The sequence below is a fragment of the Pan troglodytes genome, chromosome 1 (genome assembly GCF_028858775.2).
Source record: "Pan troglodytes isolate AG18354 chromosome 1, NHGRI_mPanTro3-v2.0_pri, whole genome shotgun sequence".
Lineage (NCBI taxonomy): Eukaryota > Metazoa > Chordata > Mammalia > Primates > Hominidae > Pan > Pan troglodytes.
The window spans coordinates 50842988-50865629 of NC_072398.2; the positions used below are offsets into that span (position 1 = coordinate 50842988).

Consider the following 22642-nt stretch of genomic DNA (forward strand, 5'->3'; position numbering starts at 1 on the left):
ACAGGTAGTATTGGCCAAAATAACAAGATGAGGATTGAGGCTCAAAAACATTAAATAATATGCTTATGATCATAAAACTAGTAAAGGACAGAATCAGGACTTGAAGCCAGGTTGTTCTAGCTCCATAGTCAGTGTTTTCTCAATGAGCCAGGCTGTCACAAAGTCTAATGCATACACAACTAGCTAATAAGTATTAAAATATATGTGTGTACAAAGTGTAGTATTAGAAACCTAAGGAAGAAATTCCTCCCATGTAGGGTAGCGGGTACCATTAGAGGTGAACCTTGAAAGAATTATAGGATTCTGCCAGTCAGAAACAAAAGATATCTAATGCATAAAAGTAAATATGGAATAAGGGTGTATAATTACAGCTTATAAGAGGCAACTTTTTCTAGATATCATTCTTAATATCCAAAGATACACAAAGTTCTAATTTGTCTTAATTTAAAAAACCATATGAAGATATTAGATAAGATTATAAAGCAAAAATAAAATCCATAAACTCACTGCCTTAAAGAATTTTAGCTTTGGCTCAGTCCCTTCTATTTCTTGTACAAACGCATGTGCTTTTTGCATAGTGAAAATAGCAGTATATAAAATGATATATATGCTTTTTCACTAACATTATTTTGGTTCTACTACTTCTAATGAAAACTTCAAGTATCAAATTTACGTTCTGCAACTTTTAATGTAAAATAGTTGAGCACTGCAGTTTAAGATTTGAAAAAATATAAAGCCTTACCTTACTTGATGGTTTACAAAAAGAGACAGACTAGATTACATCAAAGTTTCTCCCACTTAATCAAATAACAGAAGAAGAAATATGTATGCCGGTACATATATTAAAGAGAGTTAACTTCTCTTTCTTCCATTAGCAGTAATTCTAACCATGTCAGCCACAGTAAACTCATGTTAACTACCATGATTTCAGAATGGAACAGAATGCAACACAATGAAACAACAGCAAGGAAAGGAAAAGGGGTTAAAAAAAAAAAAAAAGGAAAGGACTATGAGTGGCAAATCACTATCACAAAGTTCACATAAACTATCTAGTAAGATATGTTTTAGCTAACATTAAGCTGTTGTATACATTAAGCTTTGACAAAATGAGCTAGATATAAATGGACACCAATAGCAGGGGTTAAAAAAATTACCAGTATTAAAGAACAAACCATATGACACTATTTATGGAAGGAAGGAAAAACCTTGCAGAAATTTTCTCCAAGAGCATCATAGTTTTAACTCTATACACAAATTATTAATATGAATAACCTGATCCTGAGTACAGACAAGCTTAAACTGTTAATGTCCACCCTTTCTACATATAAAAAATCCATGCCGAATGCCATCTTACTATCAGATTTTATTACAGATACAAATAAGAAAACCATCTTGCAGTCCTTTAAGATGCACAGTGTCAGATGCAGAATGCAGACTGCAACACAGAAAATTAACACGCAACTTGTAAGTGCTACTTGTTCAAACTGATGTAAGAACCTTAATGGGGGTGAGCATGGCTGGCTGGAAGGGCTCTCAATAACTGATTTATATAAGCAGGAATGCGTAATGCCCTTCAGGAAAATATATATATGTATGTGTGTGTGTGTGTGTGTGTGTGTGTGTGTGTGTGTGTAAAATCGAAAGTTCTTGAACTGAAGGAATAAACTTTACATTTAGCAATTTCACATAGAAATGCCATTCATTCCCCCAAAGGGATTATTATATCAACATGTTAAACAATAAAACAAACACTAATGGAAACAGAAAAATTTGAACTTGATATTAGTTATAGGTATGAAACACACACACACAGACTACTTGCACTTTAAATCAAAATGGCATGAGAAATAACTGATTCTTGACACATCATGAATGCTGATGCCATTCTCAGGAAATGCTATTTACAAGGAATTTGAGATAAATCAAAGATATACTGGAAAGCACAAAATTGTAAGTATATCAGATCTTGATGTAATTCCTGGTATTTTTGTTTGTTTGTTTTAGGAGGCAGAGAAAGAATAATGCCCATATAGTACCAGTAATTAAAATGAAGAAAATCACAAACTTGGAGACATATATGTATTTAATCTCTCAGTAATCAATGTCTCTATGATGTGGAACAACATTTTTAAAAACAAAAGAGGGTGAGTGAGATAAGAATGAATAATAGATGTATAAGAGTTTTAGGAAACCATAACAAGATACAACATATCAAGATAGAAACATGCTACATACAAAATCTTTAATTCAAGTTATAAAAATTAATTTAGAATTACAAATTGACTTTTATTTTTAACTGAATTTTCAATAATACCAAAAGTCACTCCTCAAACACAGGGAGAAATAAGCATTGATGGCACATCTAAAGCAAAACTAAATTCTGAGCAAAATACATTTACAAATACATTTAACTGGAAATTCAGAAGTATCTTATCTTTCTCTCAGCCAACAAGTCAAGACAAAAATAAATAATAATGAATATTTAGATTACATCATTCCCAAACACAGATTCAAAGCTGTCCGATGATTTCATGAGCAAGAAAAAGCAGTATGTCTTGGGTGAAAATATGGACTTTGTAAGAATATCTTGCATATAATATGTACAAACAAGTCTTTAGGAGGCATCATTTTCATTCAGCTCCACCAAAGTTTCTTCAGGTTTTTAAACTCATTTTATACTTGGTAAGAGCAAGGGATGAGCTGTGGTTAGGCAAGTAATGACACATTCTTGGTATTCTCTGAATCATTTTAAAGGTTTTCTTTTGTCATCTTAAAATTTTGCCAAAATTACTCATAGCTAATGAAACTGAAAAGGTTAACACTAGATTTCTTTAAAAGGAAATGAAATCCTTCTAGTAACTTAACAGAAATATCCCCTTAAAAAGGCATATGTCAAATTGTTAGAAGAAAGACCATTCAAAATGCAGAAAACAAAGTACTTAGAAATATATACTAAACAAGTTTTTGTTTTTGTTGTTTTTCTTTTTTGAGAGAGTCTTGCTTTGTCTCCAGGCTGGAGTGCAGTGGCGTGATCTTGGCTCACTGTAACCTCCACCTCCCGGGTTCAAGCAATTCTCCTGCCTCAGCCTCCCAGGTAGCTGGGACTACAGGCGTGTGCCACCACACCCAGCTAATTTTTGTATTTTTAGTAGAGACAGGGTTTCACCATGTTGGCCAGGATGGTCTTGATCTCTTGACTTCGTCATCTGCCCGCCTCGGCCTCCCAAAATGCTGGGATTACAGGCGTGAGTCACCGTGCCCGGCTCTACAGCCAGAACCTTCCTGTCACTACCCTTCAGATGACTGACTCCTTATCCTCCACCTACGCTTAAATTTCACATCCTCGGAGAGGCCTTTGCTGCACACTCTATCTAAAATGCTCTCCTCCTCTAGTTTGTCTCTAATACCACAGCATGGTCATTTCCTTTTTGGCTATAATTATTTGATTTATTTTTTGCTATAATTATTTGATTTATTGTCTATTTTCCACACAAAAATGTTGGATTTAATTATTGTGTCCCACTATTGTGTCCCTATTGTCAAGTACAGTGTCTGCCATATAGTAGTTTAACCCCAAAATGTTAAACAATCCATAAAACTGGAAATTTTCTGTTTCTTATCTGCTTAGAAATGCTTAAGATTGCAAGTACAAGTAATTAAAATTAAAAAGCTTTAATTTTAAAGATAAAAGCCTATTCCATCTTGACAAGTAAAAACTAACATTAATTTACCAAATTGTTCTGTATTTTTTAAATGACATTTATGAATTATTCTTACAAATGCTTAGTTTTCATTTATTCAAATAACAATTGGAAATCTGAAAGGAAGTCTATAGAGATTAAATGAAGTTCATAAAAGCTGCAAGATAAATTTATTAATCACAATGAACACTGAAAAAGAGATTGAAGGCAGAGCCACAGAGGTTATGAATATATTAAAATCAGTCTATGTATTATGGAAGTGCTATCATTGTCCACAAATTTCTGATCGTATATAATCCTAATTTCTAATTATATGCAAACATGCAGAATCTAAACTTAAGATGATAAAAAGTAACTTATTAATAGAAATTAAAAAGTCATTTGCTTGAAAAATACTTTAAAGCAACTAACAAATATAAGTAAATAAAAGGTAAGCATTCAATATCAAAGAATACTTTGGGGAAGACTTTTTGAGATCACCTGAATCAAAAGGTAAATCTGAACAATATTATCACTTTATGTTTATTTGTATAAATACATAAAGTATTATTTTAGCTTTTCTTCCTAAAATAAATCTCACTGACAATGGCTGCCACACAGTAAAATAGTGTTATCTAGAAATATAGTTAAGAGTAAGCAAAGAGAAATTAAGCATTAATGAACAAAGGATCAAAATACCTCACATATTATTTAAAAATGAGAGCAACAATGGTCAAAGAACTAAGAAACAGTGAGACCCAAAATTCACACTACTGTAACACTATGTCAGACTGATGAAATAAAAACCAACTTCAATCCTATAGCTCTAATCAATGAGCAAAATATAATAAAATAGAGATTGCATATACCAGATCAAAATAAGTTTTTGATAATCTTCCAACATAAAGAACGTAAGTTTTGAGACCCAGCTCACAAACTCTGTGAAGCCTCTTTCCTAAGCTCCTCCTCACACCTGTTCTCTTCAAGGCTGCTCCTATCACAGTGCCTATCTCATTATGTTAGAGGTGTCTTTGTTGTACCCCCACTAGAATCCCATGAGTCTCATTATGTTTATCTTAATCTTCCTAAAGCCTTAGACACTGACCAATAAACACTAGGTGGCCAATAAATACTGGAGGAATGAATTCAATGATCAGCAGGAAGGGAAGCACTGAAGAAGGAGGCAAGAGAGAAAGAAAAGCAAAGTTGGTACAGAGAATTTCAAAATTGTTTTATTAGTTAAGGTACCATCTTATTTTTTTGCAAATGAACCATGATGGGATACAGGTAAATTTTCAAAAAGATTGGTTAATGTTGCCATATACTGTAGGCTCTCAGATCCCTTTATGATTTCCAAGAAGTAACATGCATTTAGCGCACACACTCTTCTTTCCCATACAGGTAACAGGCAAACCTGCAGGAAAATGGACAGAGCTGAACACATCCTTTGTTAATGGCCCTCAATCAGTGAACTAAATGGAGTGGCACAAAGTAGGGAAGGGCCTTAAAAACTAAGCTGAGGATTCTGGATGGTATCTCATTAAAAATTTGTAAGCAGAGAAATGAATGATAAAACCAATATTTTATGAACTCAACCAAAGTATTCAAGAAGGAGTCTAGTGGACCTGGGAACAGTAATACAGTTCTTGAGACAAGTAATATAGCCTTAAAATAACAAGTTGCATGAGGAAATTCAATATTTAATTCTTTAGGGTTTTTTTAAAGAGTTAGGTTAGCATTCTTCAAAAAGGAAAAGCATTGGTCAGCAATATTATAAAATTTTGTATTTTAAGCTGCAGAGATGACATTTTAAAAATAAAGAACCATGGGTTTTCCTGTTCAGCACAAGTGTAATATGTCACAAGAATCAATATGTCTAAAATGCAAATATATTTCTCCTTACAAAGGTTTAAGGCGTTGCTCCCTAATAAATAAGGTAAGAATATCTTCACAATACCATTTCTGTCTTCTATGAAGAAATTAGGTTTAAACTAGATGTCACAATATCAACAGTAAAGCAGAAAGGAATGGGATAATCCAAAAGAATAAACTTTAACTTCCTACAGTAATTTGAGGTTTATCACAGCGTAAAACAGAGGCAGCTAGAGGGTAATATCCAATTAATACTGAATGGAAATACAATTGTGCAAATTAACTCACACTTATTCAAATTCCCAATCAATAGAAAAATGCAGCAAGAGCTTTTTTCTTCCTCCCTCCACCCCTTCCTCCATTCTTTCTTTCTTCCCTTCTTTCTTTCTGTTTCTAATGAGAAGGTTCTGCAATGTAAAATATAATCATTAGAGACAGAATTGAGCCCTGTTTTCCACACTCAGAATCAGACAAGGGATCCAAGAGTCCCCAGAGACCTCCAAATGGATCTCAATCCATCCAACCTCCCATCTTGACAATCTGTGGCAGATTGGCAGCTATGTTCTCTCCATTCTATTCTGTATGTTAAGCTTGTAATTTTACTTTGAAAATAATGGATTTTGAAGATTGTTACTCTACTTGAGAGTCCACAATGCATCCTCAATTGCCTACGGTTCAAATTCCTCTGTCTGGCTCCAATGCTCACCACAATCTGGGCTCATATTTATAGCCTGGCTTAAGTTCCAATTCCACCAATTCCAACAGCTCAAATTGACATCTCCATTCTGTGAACTCTTATTTAAATCAGGAACCCATGCCACAGGGTTTAACATTAAACTGTTCTAGATAGACTCTTGTTCCCCTGGAGGGCAGGAATAATACCACTAGTTTCTTTTTTATTTCCCTGGGTGCTCAGAGATCATAGTAGAAATTTAATCCATTTTAAAAATGAATCAGAGTTCTTTTGTAAGGGAATAATCGTTCCAAAAGTAATCTCTTTCATAAACACTAATAACTACATCCCATATTGTGTTTTCTTAAGCTCTGAGTGGCATATTAAAACAGAGAAGACTGCAATTCTTATATGCTGCTGGTGAAAACTTACACCAATGCAACTTTGGAAAGCAACTTGGCATTAACTTGCAGTACACATGCATCCCCTGTGGGATGCAGTCATTTCCACTCTTAAGCACAAACAAGAGAGAAATTCTTGTATGTGTATACTAGGAAAGACATGAGAATATCAGAGAAGCATTGTTTGTAATAGCAAATAACTGTAAACAACTTAAACAGCAATCAACAAGAACAAGTGAATATTATACAGTAGCAAAAAGGATAAACTACAGCACATGCACCAACACGGACTAATTGCTCAAACACGATGCTATGTGAAAAAAGCAAGCTGTGTGTGAGTGTGTGTGCGTGTAATACATATATAAAACATGCTTCATTTATGTAAAGTTTTAAAAAATGCAAAAGTAAACAATAGACTATTTTAGAAATTCATACCAATGTAGGAAAAACAATAAAGAAAAACAAAGGAATGATAAACATTACATTCAGGATATGGTTATCTCTGAGGGAAGGGAGTGGCACACACATGTCGAAAATATTTTTAATGTTTATTTCTTAAGCTGCCTTGTGGACATGCGGGTATCTCTATTATTGTTTACATCTAACACATACACCAGATAAAACCTTTTATAAATCATTAGTTTCATTTTTAAATGTAAATTAAAACTGTTCATCTCTATATTGGCTGTCACAAGTATACTAATCATCTTAAGAAGTTTAAAAAAAAAAAAGACATTTAGATTTCACAGGTCTCTGCAGAAAAAAGATAAAAGAGTTTGAAAGCAAAATAGGCTGTAGCACAGGTGAAGAATAACTATTACTATAATTGAAAAAGGGAAGTAAAAGTGTATGATTCACTGTGTGATTTACTGTTTGATGTCATACACACTGGAAGGCAGAAAGACAAGTACTTTCTAGGCCAGAGGACCTCATTAGGGCAAGTGAAACATTCAGGGCTCTGGCAAGTGAGCATTCCAGGGTAGCTCAGTTGGACTGCAACTCCAGGGTTAGGGCAGGACTTAGAAAGAGGAGCTGGAGCAAGATAAATGAATTTGAGAAGACAGGAAAGGGTCTGGATTAGAGAGCAAATCTGATTCCAGAATGACACAAATACAATAAGAGATTTTAAAGTTAGGTATCAATGTTCTAATTTTATCTGCCTCGTTTTTATTTCCAAGTAAATAAAGTTCACTTCATTTTCCTTTCATTTTTTTGCTGGTATAGTTTAACTGCCATTTACTAACTTCGGGCAGTACATTTTGTGACTCTAGTTTCTGACTACAGTGCCTATAGCTGTAGAACTTCAGTGAGTATTCAACATCTAGTTAAATGTCCAGGTAGAAGTAATGGTGATGACTCAAATCTGCCTCTTAAAATCTAGAGTTGTGAAAGCTTTTTGAGGTTCAATACGAGCTAAATTTTTAAAGCCTAGAAATAGTGTTAAAACTAATATTTCCACTCCATACTACACTTGATTCTGGCTTTTAAAATACAACGTTCATTCTTTCCCAGCATTCTCAACTTAAGGCTATCAGTACCCAATCATTCAGGATATACTTTTCTCATCTATAATTCACATAGTATAATTTTACATTGATTTATATAATTAAAGTCATCTTACCTGCACTTTTTTTAAAGCTACTGGTACTCCATCCAAGAGACAGGCTGCTCTATAAACTTCACTAAATTGTCCGCGACCAATTTTCTTTTCTATTCGAAAGTTGGCTAATGTATTATAGCCCATATCCGGTCGTAAGGCCTTCTGTAATTAAAAATGTCAGAAAAATTTTCAATCACACAATATACACGCAATACACACAATCACTGATCATTTTCATATATGTAGGTGACACATAGGGTAAGTTTGCAGACATCCATTCACTCAACAACAAATATTTACTGAACTTATGCCAGGCACTGTCCTACACACTGACGATACAGTAGCAGACTAGAGAGACAATAATCCCTGTACCTGAGGAACTTACATTCTAGTGAGGGGAATAAACAAGGAATACATTAAAACATACATATATATATGTGTGTTTTACTAAATATATAAAACATACATACATATGTTTTAATAAATATATAAACATGCATACACGTTTTAATAAATACATAAACATACATGTTTTAATATATAAACATACATATATGTTTTAATATATAAGACATACATATACATGTTTTAATAAATATATAAACATACATATATATGTGTATATATGTATTATATATATATATATATATATATATTATGTGAGATAGGAAAGCCTAAAAAGGAAGTTAATTAAGGAAGAAGGATACAACATAGGGATGAAGACTCTGAACTTTTAGATAAGAACTCCTTGCAAAGGATACCCAGGAATTGAACTCAGCTCTGCACCAAGCAGACCTAATAGACATCTACAGAACTCTCCAACCTAAATCAACAGAATATACATTTTTTTCAGCACCACACCACACCTATTCCAAAATTGACCACATAGGTGAAAGTAAAGCTCTCCTCAACAAATGTAAAAGATCAGAAATTATAACAAACTGTCTCTCACACCACAGTGCAATCAAACTAGAACTCAGGATTAAGAAACTCACTCAAAACCGCTCAACTGTGTGGAAACTGAACAACCTGCTCCTGAATGACTACTGGGTACATAACGAAATGAAGGCAGAAATAAAGATGTTCTTTGAAACCAACGAGAACAAAGACACAACGTACCAGAATCTCTGGGACGCATTCAAAGCAGTGTGTAGAGGGAAATTTATAGCACTAAATGCCCACAAGAGAAACCAGGAAAGATCCAAAACTGACACCTTAACATCACAATTAAAAGAACTAGAAAAGCAAAAGCAAACACATTGAAAAGCTAGCACAAGGCAAGAAATAACTAAAATCAGAGCAGAACTGAAGGAAATAGAGACACAAAAAACACTTCAAAAAATTAATGAATCCAGGAGCTGGTTTTTTGAAAGGATCAACAAAATTGATAGACTGCTAGCAAGACTAATAAAGAAGAAAAGAGAGAAGAATCAAACAGACGCAATAAAAAATGATAAAGGGGATATCACCACCGATCCCACAGAAATACAAACTACCATCAGAGAATACTACAAACACCTCTACGCAAATAAACTAGAAAATCTAGAAGAAATGGATAAATTCCTTGACACATACACCCTCCCAAGACTAAACCAGGAAGAAGTTGAATCTCTGAATAAACCAATAACAGCTTTGAAATTATGGCAATAATCAATAGCTTACCAACCAAAAAGAGTCCAGGACCAGATTGATTCACAGCCGAATTCTACCAGAGGTACAAGGAGGAACTGGTACCATTCCTTCTGAAACTATTCCAATCAATAGAAAAAGAGAGAATCCTCTCTCTTGATCCATGATCAAGTGGGCTTCATCCCTGGGATGCAAGGCTGGTTCAGTATACGCAAATCAATGTAATCCAGCATATAAACAGAACCAAAGACAAAAACCACATGATTATCTCAATAGATGCAGAAAAGGCCTTTGACAAAATTCAACAACCCTTCATGCTAAAAACTCTCAATAAATTAGGTATTGATGGGACATATCTCAAAATAATAAGAGCTATCTATGACAAACCCACAGCCAATATCATACTGAATGGGCAAAAACTGGAAGCATTCCCTTTGAAAACGGGCACAAGACAGGGATGCCCTCTCTCACCACTCCTATTCAACATAGTGTTGAAAGCACCGGCCAGGGCAATTAGGCAGGAGAAGGAAATAAAGGGTATTCAATTAGGAAAAGAGGAAGTCAAATTGTCCCTGTTTGCAGATGACATGATTGTATATCTAGAAAACCCCATTGTCTCAGCCCAAAATCTCCTTATGCTGATAAGCAACTTCAGCAAAGTCTCAGGATACAAAATCAATGTACAAAAATCACAAGCATTCTTATACACCAATAACAGACAAACAGAGAGCCAAATCATGAGTGAACTCCCATTCACAATTGCTTCAAAGAGAATAAAATACCTAGGAATCCAACTTACAAGGGATGTGAAGGACCTCTTCAAGGAGAACTACAAACCACTGCTCAAGGAAATAAAAGAGGATACAAACAAATGGAAGAACATTCCATGCTCATGGGTAGGAAGAATCAATATCGTGAAAACGGCCATACTGCCCAAGGTAATTTATAGATTCAATGCCATTCCCATCAAGCTACCAATGACTTTCTTCACAGAATTGGAAAAAACTACTTTAAAGTTCATATGGAACCAAAAAAGAGCCCGCATCGCCAAGTCAATCCTAAGCCAAAAGAACAAAGCTGGAGGCATCACGCTACCTGACTTCAAACTATACTACAAGGCTACAGTAACCAAAACAGCATGGTAGTGGTACCAAAACAGAGATATAGATCAATGGAACAGAACAGAGCCCTCAGAAATAATGCCGCATATCTACAACTGTCTGATCTTTGACAAACCTGAGAAAAACAAGCAATGGGGAAAGGATTCCCTATTTAATAAATGGTGCTGGGAAAACTGGCTAGCCATATGTAGAAAGCTGAAACTGGATCCCTTCCTTACACCTTATACAAAAATTAATTCAAGATGGATTAAAGACTTAAATGTTAGACCTAAAACTATAAAAACCCTAGAAGAAAACCTAGGCATTACCATTCAGGACATAGGCATGGGCAAGGACTTCGTGTCTAAAACACCAAAAGCAATGGCAACAAAAGCCAAAATTGACAAATGGGATCTAATTCAACTACAGAGCTTCTGCACAGCAAAAGAAACTACCATCAGAGTGAACAGGCAACCTACAACATGGGAGAAAATTTTTGCAACCTACTCATCTGACAAAGGGCTAATATCCAGAATCTACAATGAACTCAAACAAATTTACAAGAAAAAAACAAACAACCCCATCAAAAAGTGGGTGAAGGACATGAACAGACACTTCTCAAAAGAAGACATTTATGCAGCCAAAAAACACATGAAAAAATGCTCACCATCACTGGCCATCAGAGAAATGCAAATCAAAACCACTATGAGATACCATCTCATACCAGTTAGAATGGCAACCATAAGAAAGGAAACAACAGGTGCTGGAGAGGACGTGGAGAAATAGGAACACTTTTACACTGTTGGTGGGACTGTAAACTAGTTCAACCATTGTGGAAGTCAGTGTGGCAATTACTCAGGGATCTAGAACTAGAAATACCATTTGACCCAGCCATCCCATTACTGGGTATATACCCAAAGGACTATAAATCATGCTGCTATAAAGACACATGCACACGTATGTTTATTGCAGCACTATTCCCAACAGCAAAGACTTGGAACCAACCCAAATGTCCAACAATGATAGACTGGATTAAGAAAATGTGGCACATATACACCATGGAATACTATGCAGCCATAAAAAATGATGAGTTCCTGTCCTTTGTAGGGACATGGATGAAATTGGAAATCATCATTCTCAGTAAACTATTGCAAGAACAAAAAACCAAACACCACATATTCTCACTCACAGGTGGGAATTGAACAATGAGAACACATGGACACAGGAAGGGGAACATCACACTCTGGGGACTGTTGTGGGGTGGGGGGAGGGGGGAGGGATAGCTTTAGGAGATATACCTAATGCTAAATGACGTGTTAATGGGTGCAGCACACCAGCATGGCACATGTATACATATGTAACTAACCTGCACATTGTGCACATGTACCCTAAAACTTAAAGTATAATAGTATAATAATAATAAAATAAAATAAAATAAAAGCAATTGCAGAACCCACACACACAAAGAAAGAACTCCTTATAACTTGTCTTTAGTTCACAGAATATAAACTTGTCCCACCCAATCTAGTATTTCTCTGCTATTTCTTTTCTTTTGAAAAGATCTTTGAGTTGAAATGGACCTTACAAAAATACATAATCATTTAGTCCAAACTGTCAACTAATGCATGAAACACCTGTTAACTTCCTGACAGCTATTTAACTTCTGCAAAGAATATGTCCAGTGGCAAGAAGTTTACTACCACATCATTAAATAACATTTTTTGATATTTACCATGTGCCAGGCACTATGCTGGCTGCTAGGGAAATAGAGATGAATGAGATATGCTTTCTGCTCTCAAACGGCTTACCCAAATACATAGAAGAGGCTCTTCACTGTGCTATGAGAGAAATAATTATAAGATATTGGGGGCAGGGGCACAGTGGCCATCCCTATTTTGAGACTAAATTCAGGTTATAAATTTTACTGATTGTCCTAGTTCTTTTATATTCACTTTCTGTTCATGGACTTATTCATTCAATCTTCAGTTATGGGGTAAACACTACCTGAACATCTACTACAGTCAGACACTGTCTATTGCTAAAGTTGGAATATCACCTTTTACATTCCTGATGGCATTCATTTTAGCATCTCTAGCTGTTTAAAATATAACAAAAAAAGCCTATTTAAAACTATCACATGCCCTCATATCTTCTCTTTTTCGGCTAGGCATGCCTGAGCCTTTTCAAGATTCCTGGAGTACTGATGAGCACACTCTTCCGTGCCTTTTACCATTCTCCTCACACCCCCTCTGTACTCTCCAAGCCAAACATGACATTCTTGTGGGGCCAGGCTAGTGCACCCTCTAATGAAACTGAATATTAAAGACCTATTAATGCAAAGATGGTACTGGTTCATGAGCACATTACATTCAGCTTAAACTCTTAGTCCTTCAAAGAAACCTTTGATAAGGCTGATGATCCCATATCCTAGACTTACGCAGAAAGGCTATTTTGATATATGGGCAACACTTTGCATTAACCCTTAGTACATTTTATCTTTTAATTTTACTACATCTATCATGTAAAATTCACTACATCTAACTGTAAAATTCTGCCAAAGAGTCACTATAATTCAAACCCAACGTTTTCTCTTAAAAAAAAAAGAAGCAATAATTTGTTATTGTACATTGTTTTCTTCTTCTAGAAGTCCAAAATACTGTCAAGAAAAAGATCATGCTTCCTTTAAAATATGCAAAATAACCAGAGTACAAGAAATTTTTCAAATTTCTCAAATTCATTTCATAAGTATAGGACCATAAGATAATTGTTATAATTACTACAACAATGATAGAAGGTCCCATTTTCGTCCCCACAACTTAACAGGCACTGTATATCAGGACTTTAAATGCCATCAAATTCAATTCTGTCACCAATCCCAAAATGTAGATGTCATCAAACCAAGTGAATGTCTAGTTGATTCCCAAGTATAGCCTATGCCACACTGCCAGGTTATTAAGCAAAGTCACTTTATGTATGACCCAACATTATGGGACCCTACATGATGATCCACAGATATTTTCAATGTTAAGTCTTTTGACTAAAAGAAAAAAAATAAAATAAAGACAAAAATGGAATAGAAACATGTTTAAAATGAAGATGAAAAAGTATTCCATAATAAGAAACATAGAATGAAAATAAAATTATGAAATAAAGGGAGATAACTTGCCATAATGTTCATTTGTAAATGGATTTCTTTTCATAGCCATTGAATTTACAATTAAGTGTCAATGTGACAAAATGATATATATGTAACAAAGAAACTCACAAAGTACCACTTCTCAGATATAGCCAATGGATATTTGGCAATTTTTTACGTTTTTAACTTTAAATAAAGGTTTTGTTTAAAAAGGAAACATGTTTTAAATTGTCTATGATTTCCTAAGAATTGTTTATATTGATGCACTGGAATAGTCTGTGTCATCTAATAAGTATAAATCCTTCTCCCATACACGGAGACCATTCTTTCACTTAATGAAGATTTGTCAATCTCAACAGCAAAATACAGCTTCATCATTAGGAACACTATCAAACAATTCAGATACATTAAATTTGACTGGGAATTCCATCTTCTGTCTGCACAATAACTTGACAAATATTAGCGTGAACTGCTAAGGCAGTGTGACAACCGCATGCTGAGAGCAAAGTCTTACTAATGTGTTTTGGCATGCAGGTTTGTAATCACACATTTACATATGCAATGACCTACATTTGCATGTCAGATCACACACTGTCTTGGTTTATTAAGACTGGGCACCTCCCTGTGCTTGGCCGCCAGAGTGGCGAAAGAGGGCCAGAGGGCGGTGTTTTTTGGCAGTTGAGGGATGAACTGCCACCAAGGATTAGGTTGATATGGCCTGAGCATTAGACACTTCATTAGACGTAATCTGTTTAACAGTGGGCAGTGTATGTAAACTTCACAGCCCATTTGCGGCACCTTTTTCCCCCCATGGCCTTTCTTCAAAGGGCAGTGTGGGTGAGTGACAGCTTGTCTCATCTGCTCCCATGTCCTGTCACCCAGTGTAGATGTGGAGAGCTGACATGAGAAGGAGCATAGCTGCACATCTCCAACTACCCTTGGGTCTCTTTGCCACACTGCAATTTGTATAAAAATAAGCTTGTATAAGAGGAGGTCTCCTTTAGGAGATCATCAGGCAGGTAATATATCTATATACTTCGGTCGCGATTATAGTATATTGTTTTCAATGCCATACTTCATTTTGCTGAGTTACATTCCACTGTAGGTAGCATTACATTAGGTGCTTTAAATAAAAAATGGTATCATCAAACGGGTCCCCACTCAAGTAAAGAACTATTTTTAGGAAATAGCTATATTCTCTTTGTTGAATGATGTTCTATGTCCCATATGTTTTAAGTTACTGGGAATAAAATAACTCAGCAAAATACTGAGATTCAAATCAATATGAAATATAAACCAAATAAAATCACTTAAACTGATGTTTTGCTGTTCTTAATTTGGAGTGTAAACTGAGTCTCAGTTTCTTGAAGTTCCTTAATGACCCAGGTTTTTTTTTTTCTAAGCTGCACAAAATGGCTTTTAGATTTGAGGTGAGTCACTTAGAGGACCTTCAACTTTTATGGAAGTAAAAACCCACTTTGTTTCTTCCACTATCAAATGAGGATAATGATGCCTTATCTATGACAGAAGGCTTTTCAAGTCAATTTTGCACCTCGCTATGGCCCCCTCCATCAGCTGCACCATGTATTTCCCAAGTGCACTGTGAACTTTGGCCTCACGCCCATGGCATTGCACTTGCTTATTCCCATGCCTTCTGAATAACTTCCTTTTTCATACCCAGCAAACCACAGCTCATCTTTGGGATTCAGTTCCATGTCAGCTCTTCTAAGGAATCATCTTCAGCTCGCTCAGGCAGCTTTACTGGCTTCTACCTCTGTTTCTGTAGCAATTGACAGTAGTCATTCAACTCTATAAAGAGGCATACAAACGCAGGCACCATGTTGGGTCCTGGATCACACAGGCTTTTAATTACTCGTTTATACAATTGACTCTTGAACAACACAAGTTTGAACTGTGCAGATCCACTTATATGTAGATTTTCTTCTACTTCTCCCTTCCATGAGACAGCAAGAAACTCCTTCTCTTTCTCCTTCTCCTCTGCCTACCCAATGCAAAGACAATGAGGATAAAGATGAAGATCTACTTTCCACTTAATGAATATTAAATATCATTTTTCTTCCTTATGATTTTCTTATTAACATTTCCTTTTCTGTAGTTTATTTTATTGTAAGAATACATTATATAATACACAAAACATACAAAGCATGTGTTAATTGACTTTCTGTTATCAGTAAGGCTTCTAGTCAACAGTAGGCTATTTATAGTTAAGCTTTTAGGGAGTCAAAAGTTATATACAGGTTTTCAGCTGCACAAACTACTCTCTTGTTGTTCCAGGGTCAATTATGTATATACGTTTCTCCTTCCAGACACACTGAGTTTCTCAAAGGTAGAGACCAAAGTGGGGTTTTTTTTTCAGCTTTTTATCAAAATGCCATGAAGTAGAGAAAAAATACTAACTCAGTGAATGTATTCGAAAGAACTAAATGAATGTAAAAGGCCCAAAATACAAAGGGCATGACTATAATTATCTACAAGCTCTAAGTAGAATCTAGTAGAGAATCAGTATACTGTTCTGGGTTCTTATTAACAAACTTTTTTTGATGTGAATACACTCTAATCACATTAACACGAGATCTTACTAACTAATTGGGATTAACTTCTACGTATCAGTCTGTGTTTACTGAGCTTCCTTCACATAGATACTTTTCATTTGAAAATAAAATTCCTTCTGTTTGCCACTGGTTCATATTTTCACAGGTGCAGACTCCTTAAACAATAACTTCCCAGGACTAAATTAATTTCTTAATTTGCTTTAAATTTGAAGGCAAGGACACTTACTGAGCAATAAGATAATTCAGGATAACATTATGATGATAATCCTCTCTGGGGAAATTAGAAGAGTCACAGCATGAACTCAATAGTCTCCCCAGAGAGAAAATTATGTACTGATAATTCCTTGAGGTATTGTTATCAATGATTTAATATACAAGCCAGTATTAATTACAGTAATTAACACCATTAATAAGGTTTTCATTGTTATTGAAAATTCATCTCTTACTGATTTTCCTGTGCCACTTAAACTACCTTACATTTTATATTAATATTGTTGGATTTCTCCAAAATTTAAAACAAAACTTTAAAATATCTTTCAAATTTTATTTAGCAATAAAGCTCATGCTATTATCTGTTATCTTTAAAAAGGTGTTACCCACCTACAAATTACACAAACCAGAATATCCTTTCTATCATGTATTCTATAGACCTCCTGTCATATTTTCTACAGACTTCACTGGAAACCAAAAAAGGCAAATAAACAAAAAAACACCATATGTGCCACCAAGACCTAATTATTCGTGTTTCTTCCTATTTGAAAAATTATCTCCCTAAATTTTTTAACTATGTCAAATGTCAAATGTAACCTATTCCTAAAGTTTCGTAAGTGTCAGAGACTTACATCAGTTTAGACAATATGCCATTAATCATTAAAACCGGCCTTTTATCAAAGGAGGAAATTTTACTATTGTGTAAGAAAAATGAGTGACCAAATATAAGCAGTTATCTAATTAAACATTTATAAGACCCTGGCATTTGTAGCATTTAATTATCATTAGTTATATTACCAGCATAATAATTACTACATCCAAATGATGTAACCAAAAATACTGATTATCTCTCCTATGTTATCATGAGCAAGATAATTAATTAACGTCAAAGATACTCCCATCTCCCCTACTTCCCTATGAGCACTACCAGCTATACCTGGCAAAGTTAAATATGGAGAGAAAAAGCCTTTTACTGAAAGACAGAGACAGAGAGTAAAAAGCAGTTGTTAAAAATTTATTCATTTATTCCACAAATATTACTGGGGGAGGATATAGCACAAAGACACTAAACAGGCAATAAACAAATACATAATAATATCTAATATTTATTCTGCATACTGAAGCACTATGCAGAAAAACAAAGTAAGTGATGTGATATAGAACATGACAGAAAACCAGTGGATAGTTATTTTAGGTTGGTTAATTTAGGGATGATCTTCCTGAGGATGTAACATTTACACAGAGACTAAAAAATGAAAAGAAAGGAAAGAAGCCATAGCAGAGAAAAACATCTGGAGAAAATGTCTTAAGGAAGAAATGAACTCGATGTGTTCAAGGACCAGCAGAAAGGACACTGTGGCTGGAGTACGGTGAGCAAGGGAGACCATGGTTAGAAATGAGGTTAAAGAGGTAAGCACTGAGCAGTCTGGCGAGGTGGCTCATGCTTACACTCCCAGCACTTTGGGAGGCCAAGGCAGGCGGATCACTTGAGCTCGGAAGTTCAAGACCACCCTGGAAAACATGGCACATGGCAAAAACCCATCTCTACTTAAAAAAAAAAAAAATACAAAAAAAAAAAATTAAAAATATAAAAACTAAAAATAAAATACAAAAAGTGAGCTGAGACTGGCCAGGCACGGTGGCTCACGCCTGTAATCCCAGCACTTTGTGGGGCCGAGGCGGGTGGATCACGAGGTCAGGAGATCGAGACCATCCTGGCTAACACAGTGAAACCCCGTCCGTACTAAAAATACAAAAAAACTAGCAGGGTGTAGTAGCGCACGCCTGTGGTCACAGCTACTCGGGAGGCTGAGGCAGGAGAATGGCCTGAACCCGGGAGGTGGAGCTTGCTGTGAGCCACTGCACTCCAGCCTGGGCAACAGAGCGAAACTCTGTCTCAAAAAAAAAAAAAAAAAGTGAGCTGAGATCACGCCACTGCATTTCAGCCTGGGTGTCAGAGTGAGACCTTATCTCAAAAAAAAAAAAAAAAAAGAAAGAAAAAGAAAAAGAGGTAAGCACTGAGAAAATCATATTACACTTTGACAGCAAGAGTAAGGAGTAAGGGGGTCTGGGTTTTCAGCAAGGTAGCACCATACTGTGTTCTGATACACATTTTACAAAAATAACTCATGATGCTGCATGGAGAACTGGGAAGGAGGATGAGTAGAGCAAGAATGGAAGCAGGGAGACTGGACAGGAGGTAGTAGGTGTGGCCTGAGGAGTTAGAGAGATGAGGACAGTAGATGTAATAAGAATATAATTTGAGATGGAGTCAAAAACTTGCCAATTAATTGAATATGAGGAGTGAGGGAGAGAGAGAAATCAAGGATGATTGAGATTTTTGGCTGAAGCACACAGATGAATAGTGCTGCCATTTACTGGTAAAAACAAGGCTAAAGGAGAAGCCATCTAGGCAGAAAATAGGTAATAAAGATGTAATAAAAGATATGATATGGAAGAAAACAATGGGTAGAGAAATGTGGGCCAAGACAATTATTGGCAGCTTGTTGTCATTGCAGTCATCATCATCATTTTTGCTAACATTTAATGAATGCTAACTATGTGCCAAGCATCATACTGAAAGCTCCATATCAACTTTATGAGGTAAAAACTTGATTCATCTCATTTACTAATAAGAAAACTGAGGTTTACAGATGCTAAACAACTTCCCCTCTATCACACAGCTAGGAAGTGAGGGACTAAGAACTGATCCCAGCCAATATGACTTCAGAGTTCATGCTCTAACCCACCATGCTAAGCTATGTCCTTCTGTTTCCTTCCAGGTCCGCTATATATTCCTCTCCATAAATGCTGGTACACCACAGGGTATCATCCTCAGCATTCTTTTCTAATTTTTGCTCACTCACTCCAGGTAATCTGATTTATCATTCCATTTATTGGTTCTAAAATTAAATTAATTCCAGGTACTCCCCTGACCCCCTAAGGGACACATATCATAACTCTACTGGAAACTCCTCCTCCTCTATTTACTTGTGCCCCAACACTGAATGAAATTTACTAAAGGAAAAGAAGACATGATTAAATGTATTCTATATGAATGTGACAAGAAAAACATCAAATTTTGAAATTTGTGTTTGTTTTATGAATATTTAGTGAGAAAGCTATGTGAAACATAAGAATCATATGACAAGATCGTAATATTCACATAGTAACAATATAAAGGAAGACAAAATATACAGGTATCCTAAATGTAAATACCACTGACCTCTAACAAACAGATTAGAATGTATACATTCAACATTGCTCTTCAAAACAGCTACCATGGGAGGCTATGGTTTTACACCAGGAAGGCTTCCACTACTGAAAACATGTCTGAAACTTCTTCTTTAGAATGGTAATCAGAGATAGCATGTGAATTGTATAAAAATTATTGGTCTTGGCCGGGAGTGGTGGCTCACGCCTGTAATCCCAGTGCTTTGGGAGGCCAAGGCGGGTGGATCACAAGGTTAGGAGTTCAAGACCAGCCTGGTCAAGATGCTGAAACCCCATCTGTACTAAAAATACAAAAATTAGCCAGGTGTGCGGCACACACCTGTAATCCCAGCTACTCAGGAGGCTGAGGCAGGAGAATCGCTTAAACCCAGGTGGCAAAGGTTGCAGTGAGCCGAGATCGTGCCACTGCACTTGCACTCCAGCCTAGGTGACAGAGCAGGACTCCGTCTCAACAACAACAACAAAAAAATTATTGGTTTAAGAATATATCTCATTTTGGTCAAAAAAAGAATACCAAGACTATGTACTTTATTCAAAACCAAGTAAACACTTGGGTCTAAAGAATTTTAAGATATTTCTAAATATGAAATTCACCTTCAAAAAAACAATGATCTCATCATTGTGGTTATTAAAGCATATTTCTTTTTTTTTTTTTTGAGACGGAGTCTCACTCTGTCTTAAACTGTTTCAAATAAAGTTGGAAGACGGAAGACTATTTTGATTAATCAGCCTCATCCTCATCTTTGCCCCATCGCTCTGAACAGACTGTTCAAATAGAAATTTCCAAGAGAGCAGCAGGCAAGAGAATTCTTACTGTGTTCTCATTCTTTTCAAAAATCATGTAAATTTCTCAAGCATTTCCCTTAAAATATGAGGTACTCTCACTCGTAAGTATGTAAGTGTGATGAATCTAAATTTAAAGACAACTCAAACGCACTTTAAATATTTTGAAGTCATTCCCCAATTTGACAGTTTTCTTAGTATTCAATATTGTCACACAGTCATTTTCTAAAATAACTCTAGAATAACTGAAATCTACATACTATAAGAATAATACAGTCATGCGCCATCTAATGACATTTCAGCCAACACCAGGCAGTATAGGAATGTCTGGCCATAAGATTACAAAACCATATTTTTACTGTACTTTTTCTAGGTTTAGATATGATTAAGTACATAAATACTTATCATTGTGTTACAACTGCCTACAGTATAGTAACACACTATGCAGCTTTGTAGACTAGGAGCAACAGACTGTACAATATAGCCTAGGTGTGTAGTAGGCTATCCTGTCGGGGTTTGTGGAAGTGCACTCTATGGTGTTTGCAAAACAAAGAACTTGCCTGACAATGCAGTTCTCAGAATGAATCCCTGATGTTAGGTGACTCGGGACTGTACAGTTAACTAATCAATATTTAGTGGAAAAAGTAGAAATTAACTTTCAGTTAGAGATTATCCATTCAAAAAACATTTGCTGATTACCCTTTATCTAGTATTCACTGATATAAAATATGATATACAAAAGTAAACAATACTCACAAAGCATATTATTAGAAGCATGCTAATATAGTCACCCATATAATGTTTCTCAAAGTAATCTCATTATTGTCTTCCAAAGTATATATTTCTGTTACTAAAATATTTTTCTTAGGATCTCTGTCATAAAACCACTTTTATAGGCAATATATACTGTAATGATTCTGTATGTTCATTATGTCTCATTATTGACTGAATCTCCTTGAATATCACCTAAATCCATCACATTACCACCTTGGAGATGAAAAAAAAAGCATGGTTATAATCAAGAAATGGCTGAATCTGAGTCCAAAATTCGAAATGGCACAAAATGCAGCTAGAGGAATCAAAGGAGACCAGATGATAAAGATCTCTGAAGTTATATAAAGCAATGTAAAATTCATCTTAAAAGTAATAAGAATTCAGAAGAAATAAGGCGAGGAATATAATAAAATGTATACTTTAGAAAGACCACTCTTGCTGCAATGTAGAGAATGAACTAGAAATGGTAAAATGAGAGGAAAGAAGACCAGTTACAAAGCTGCTGCAATAATCCAGGCATCAAATGACAATATTCTAAACTAGAGGAGTTATAGCCAGGACATAGGGAATTCGCAGATTCAACAGCTACTTAAGCGGCAAAATCAAGAGAACACTGAAAATGCCTAAACTTGAGTATAAGACTCCCTTGTTTCTAGGTTGGGCAACTCTAGATAAGTACTAATCACAAGCAAAAGTGTAACCTTGAACAGAATATGATAAATTTCATCTTGAAAACTATAAGTATGAGGTACCTATAAGAATATCAAGAGTCAGTAATTGAGGAGATAAGACTGTTCAAGGAATGTTTGAGATTTCTCTGTGAAAGCTAAAAACTAATTGGCTTGGAGTCAAACAGACCTGGGTCAAATCCCAGCTTCACTACTTACTAGCTATGTGACCATGGACAAGTTAGTTAATTAGTCGGAGCCTCAGTCTCCTCATTTGTAATGTGTAAAAAAGAATGCCTTATATGGTTT

The 22642-nt window shown here is 35.4% G+C and overlaps 1 protein-coding gene across 5 annotated transcripts in view; it reads right to left on the reverse strand.

Annotated features, from left to right (window-relative positions):
- NEK7 (NIMA related kinase 7) overlaps window positions 1-22642 on the reverse strand; it is a 165214-nt gene that overhangs the window by 61023 nt on the left and 81549 nt on the right. For all 5 annotated transcript variants that reach the window (XM_001139810.8, XM_016935078.4, XM_063794003.1 and 2 more), the window contains one exon: window positions 8248-8388. In XM_001139810.8, the coding sequence (XP_001139810.1) occupies window positions 8248-8388 (141 nt within the window). The remainder of the gene's footprint in view (window positions 1-8247; window positions 8389-22642) is intronic.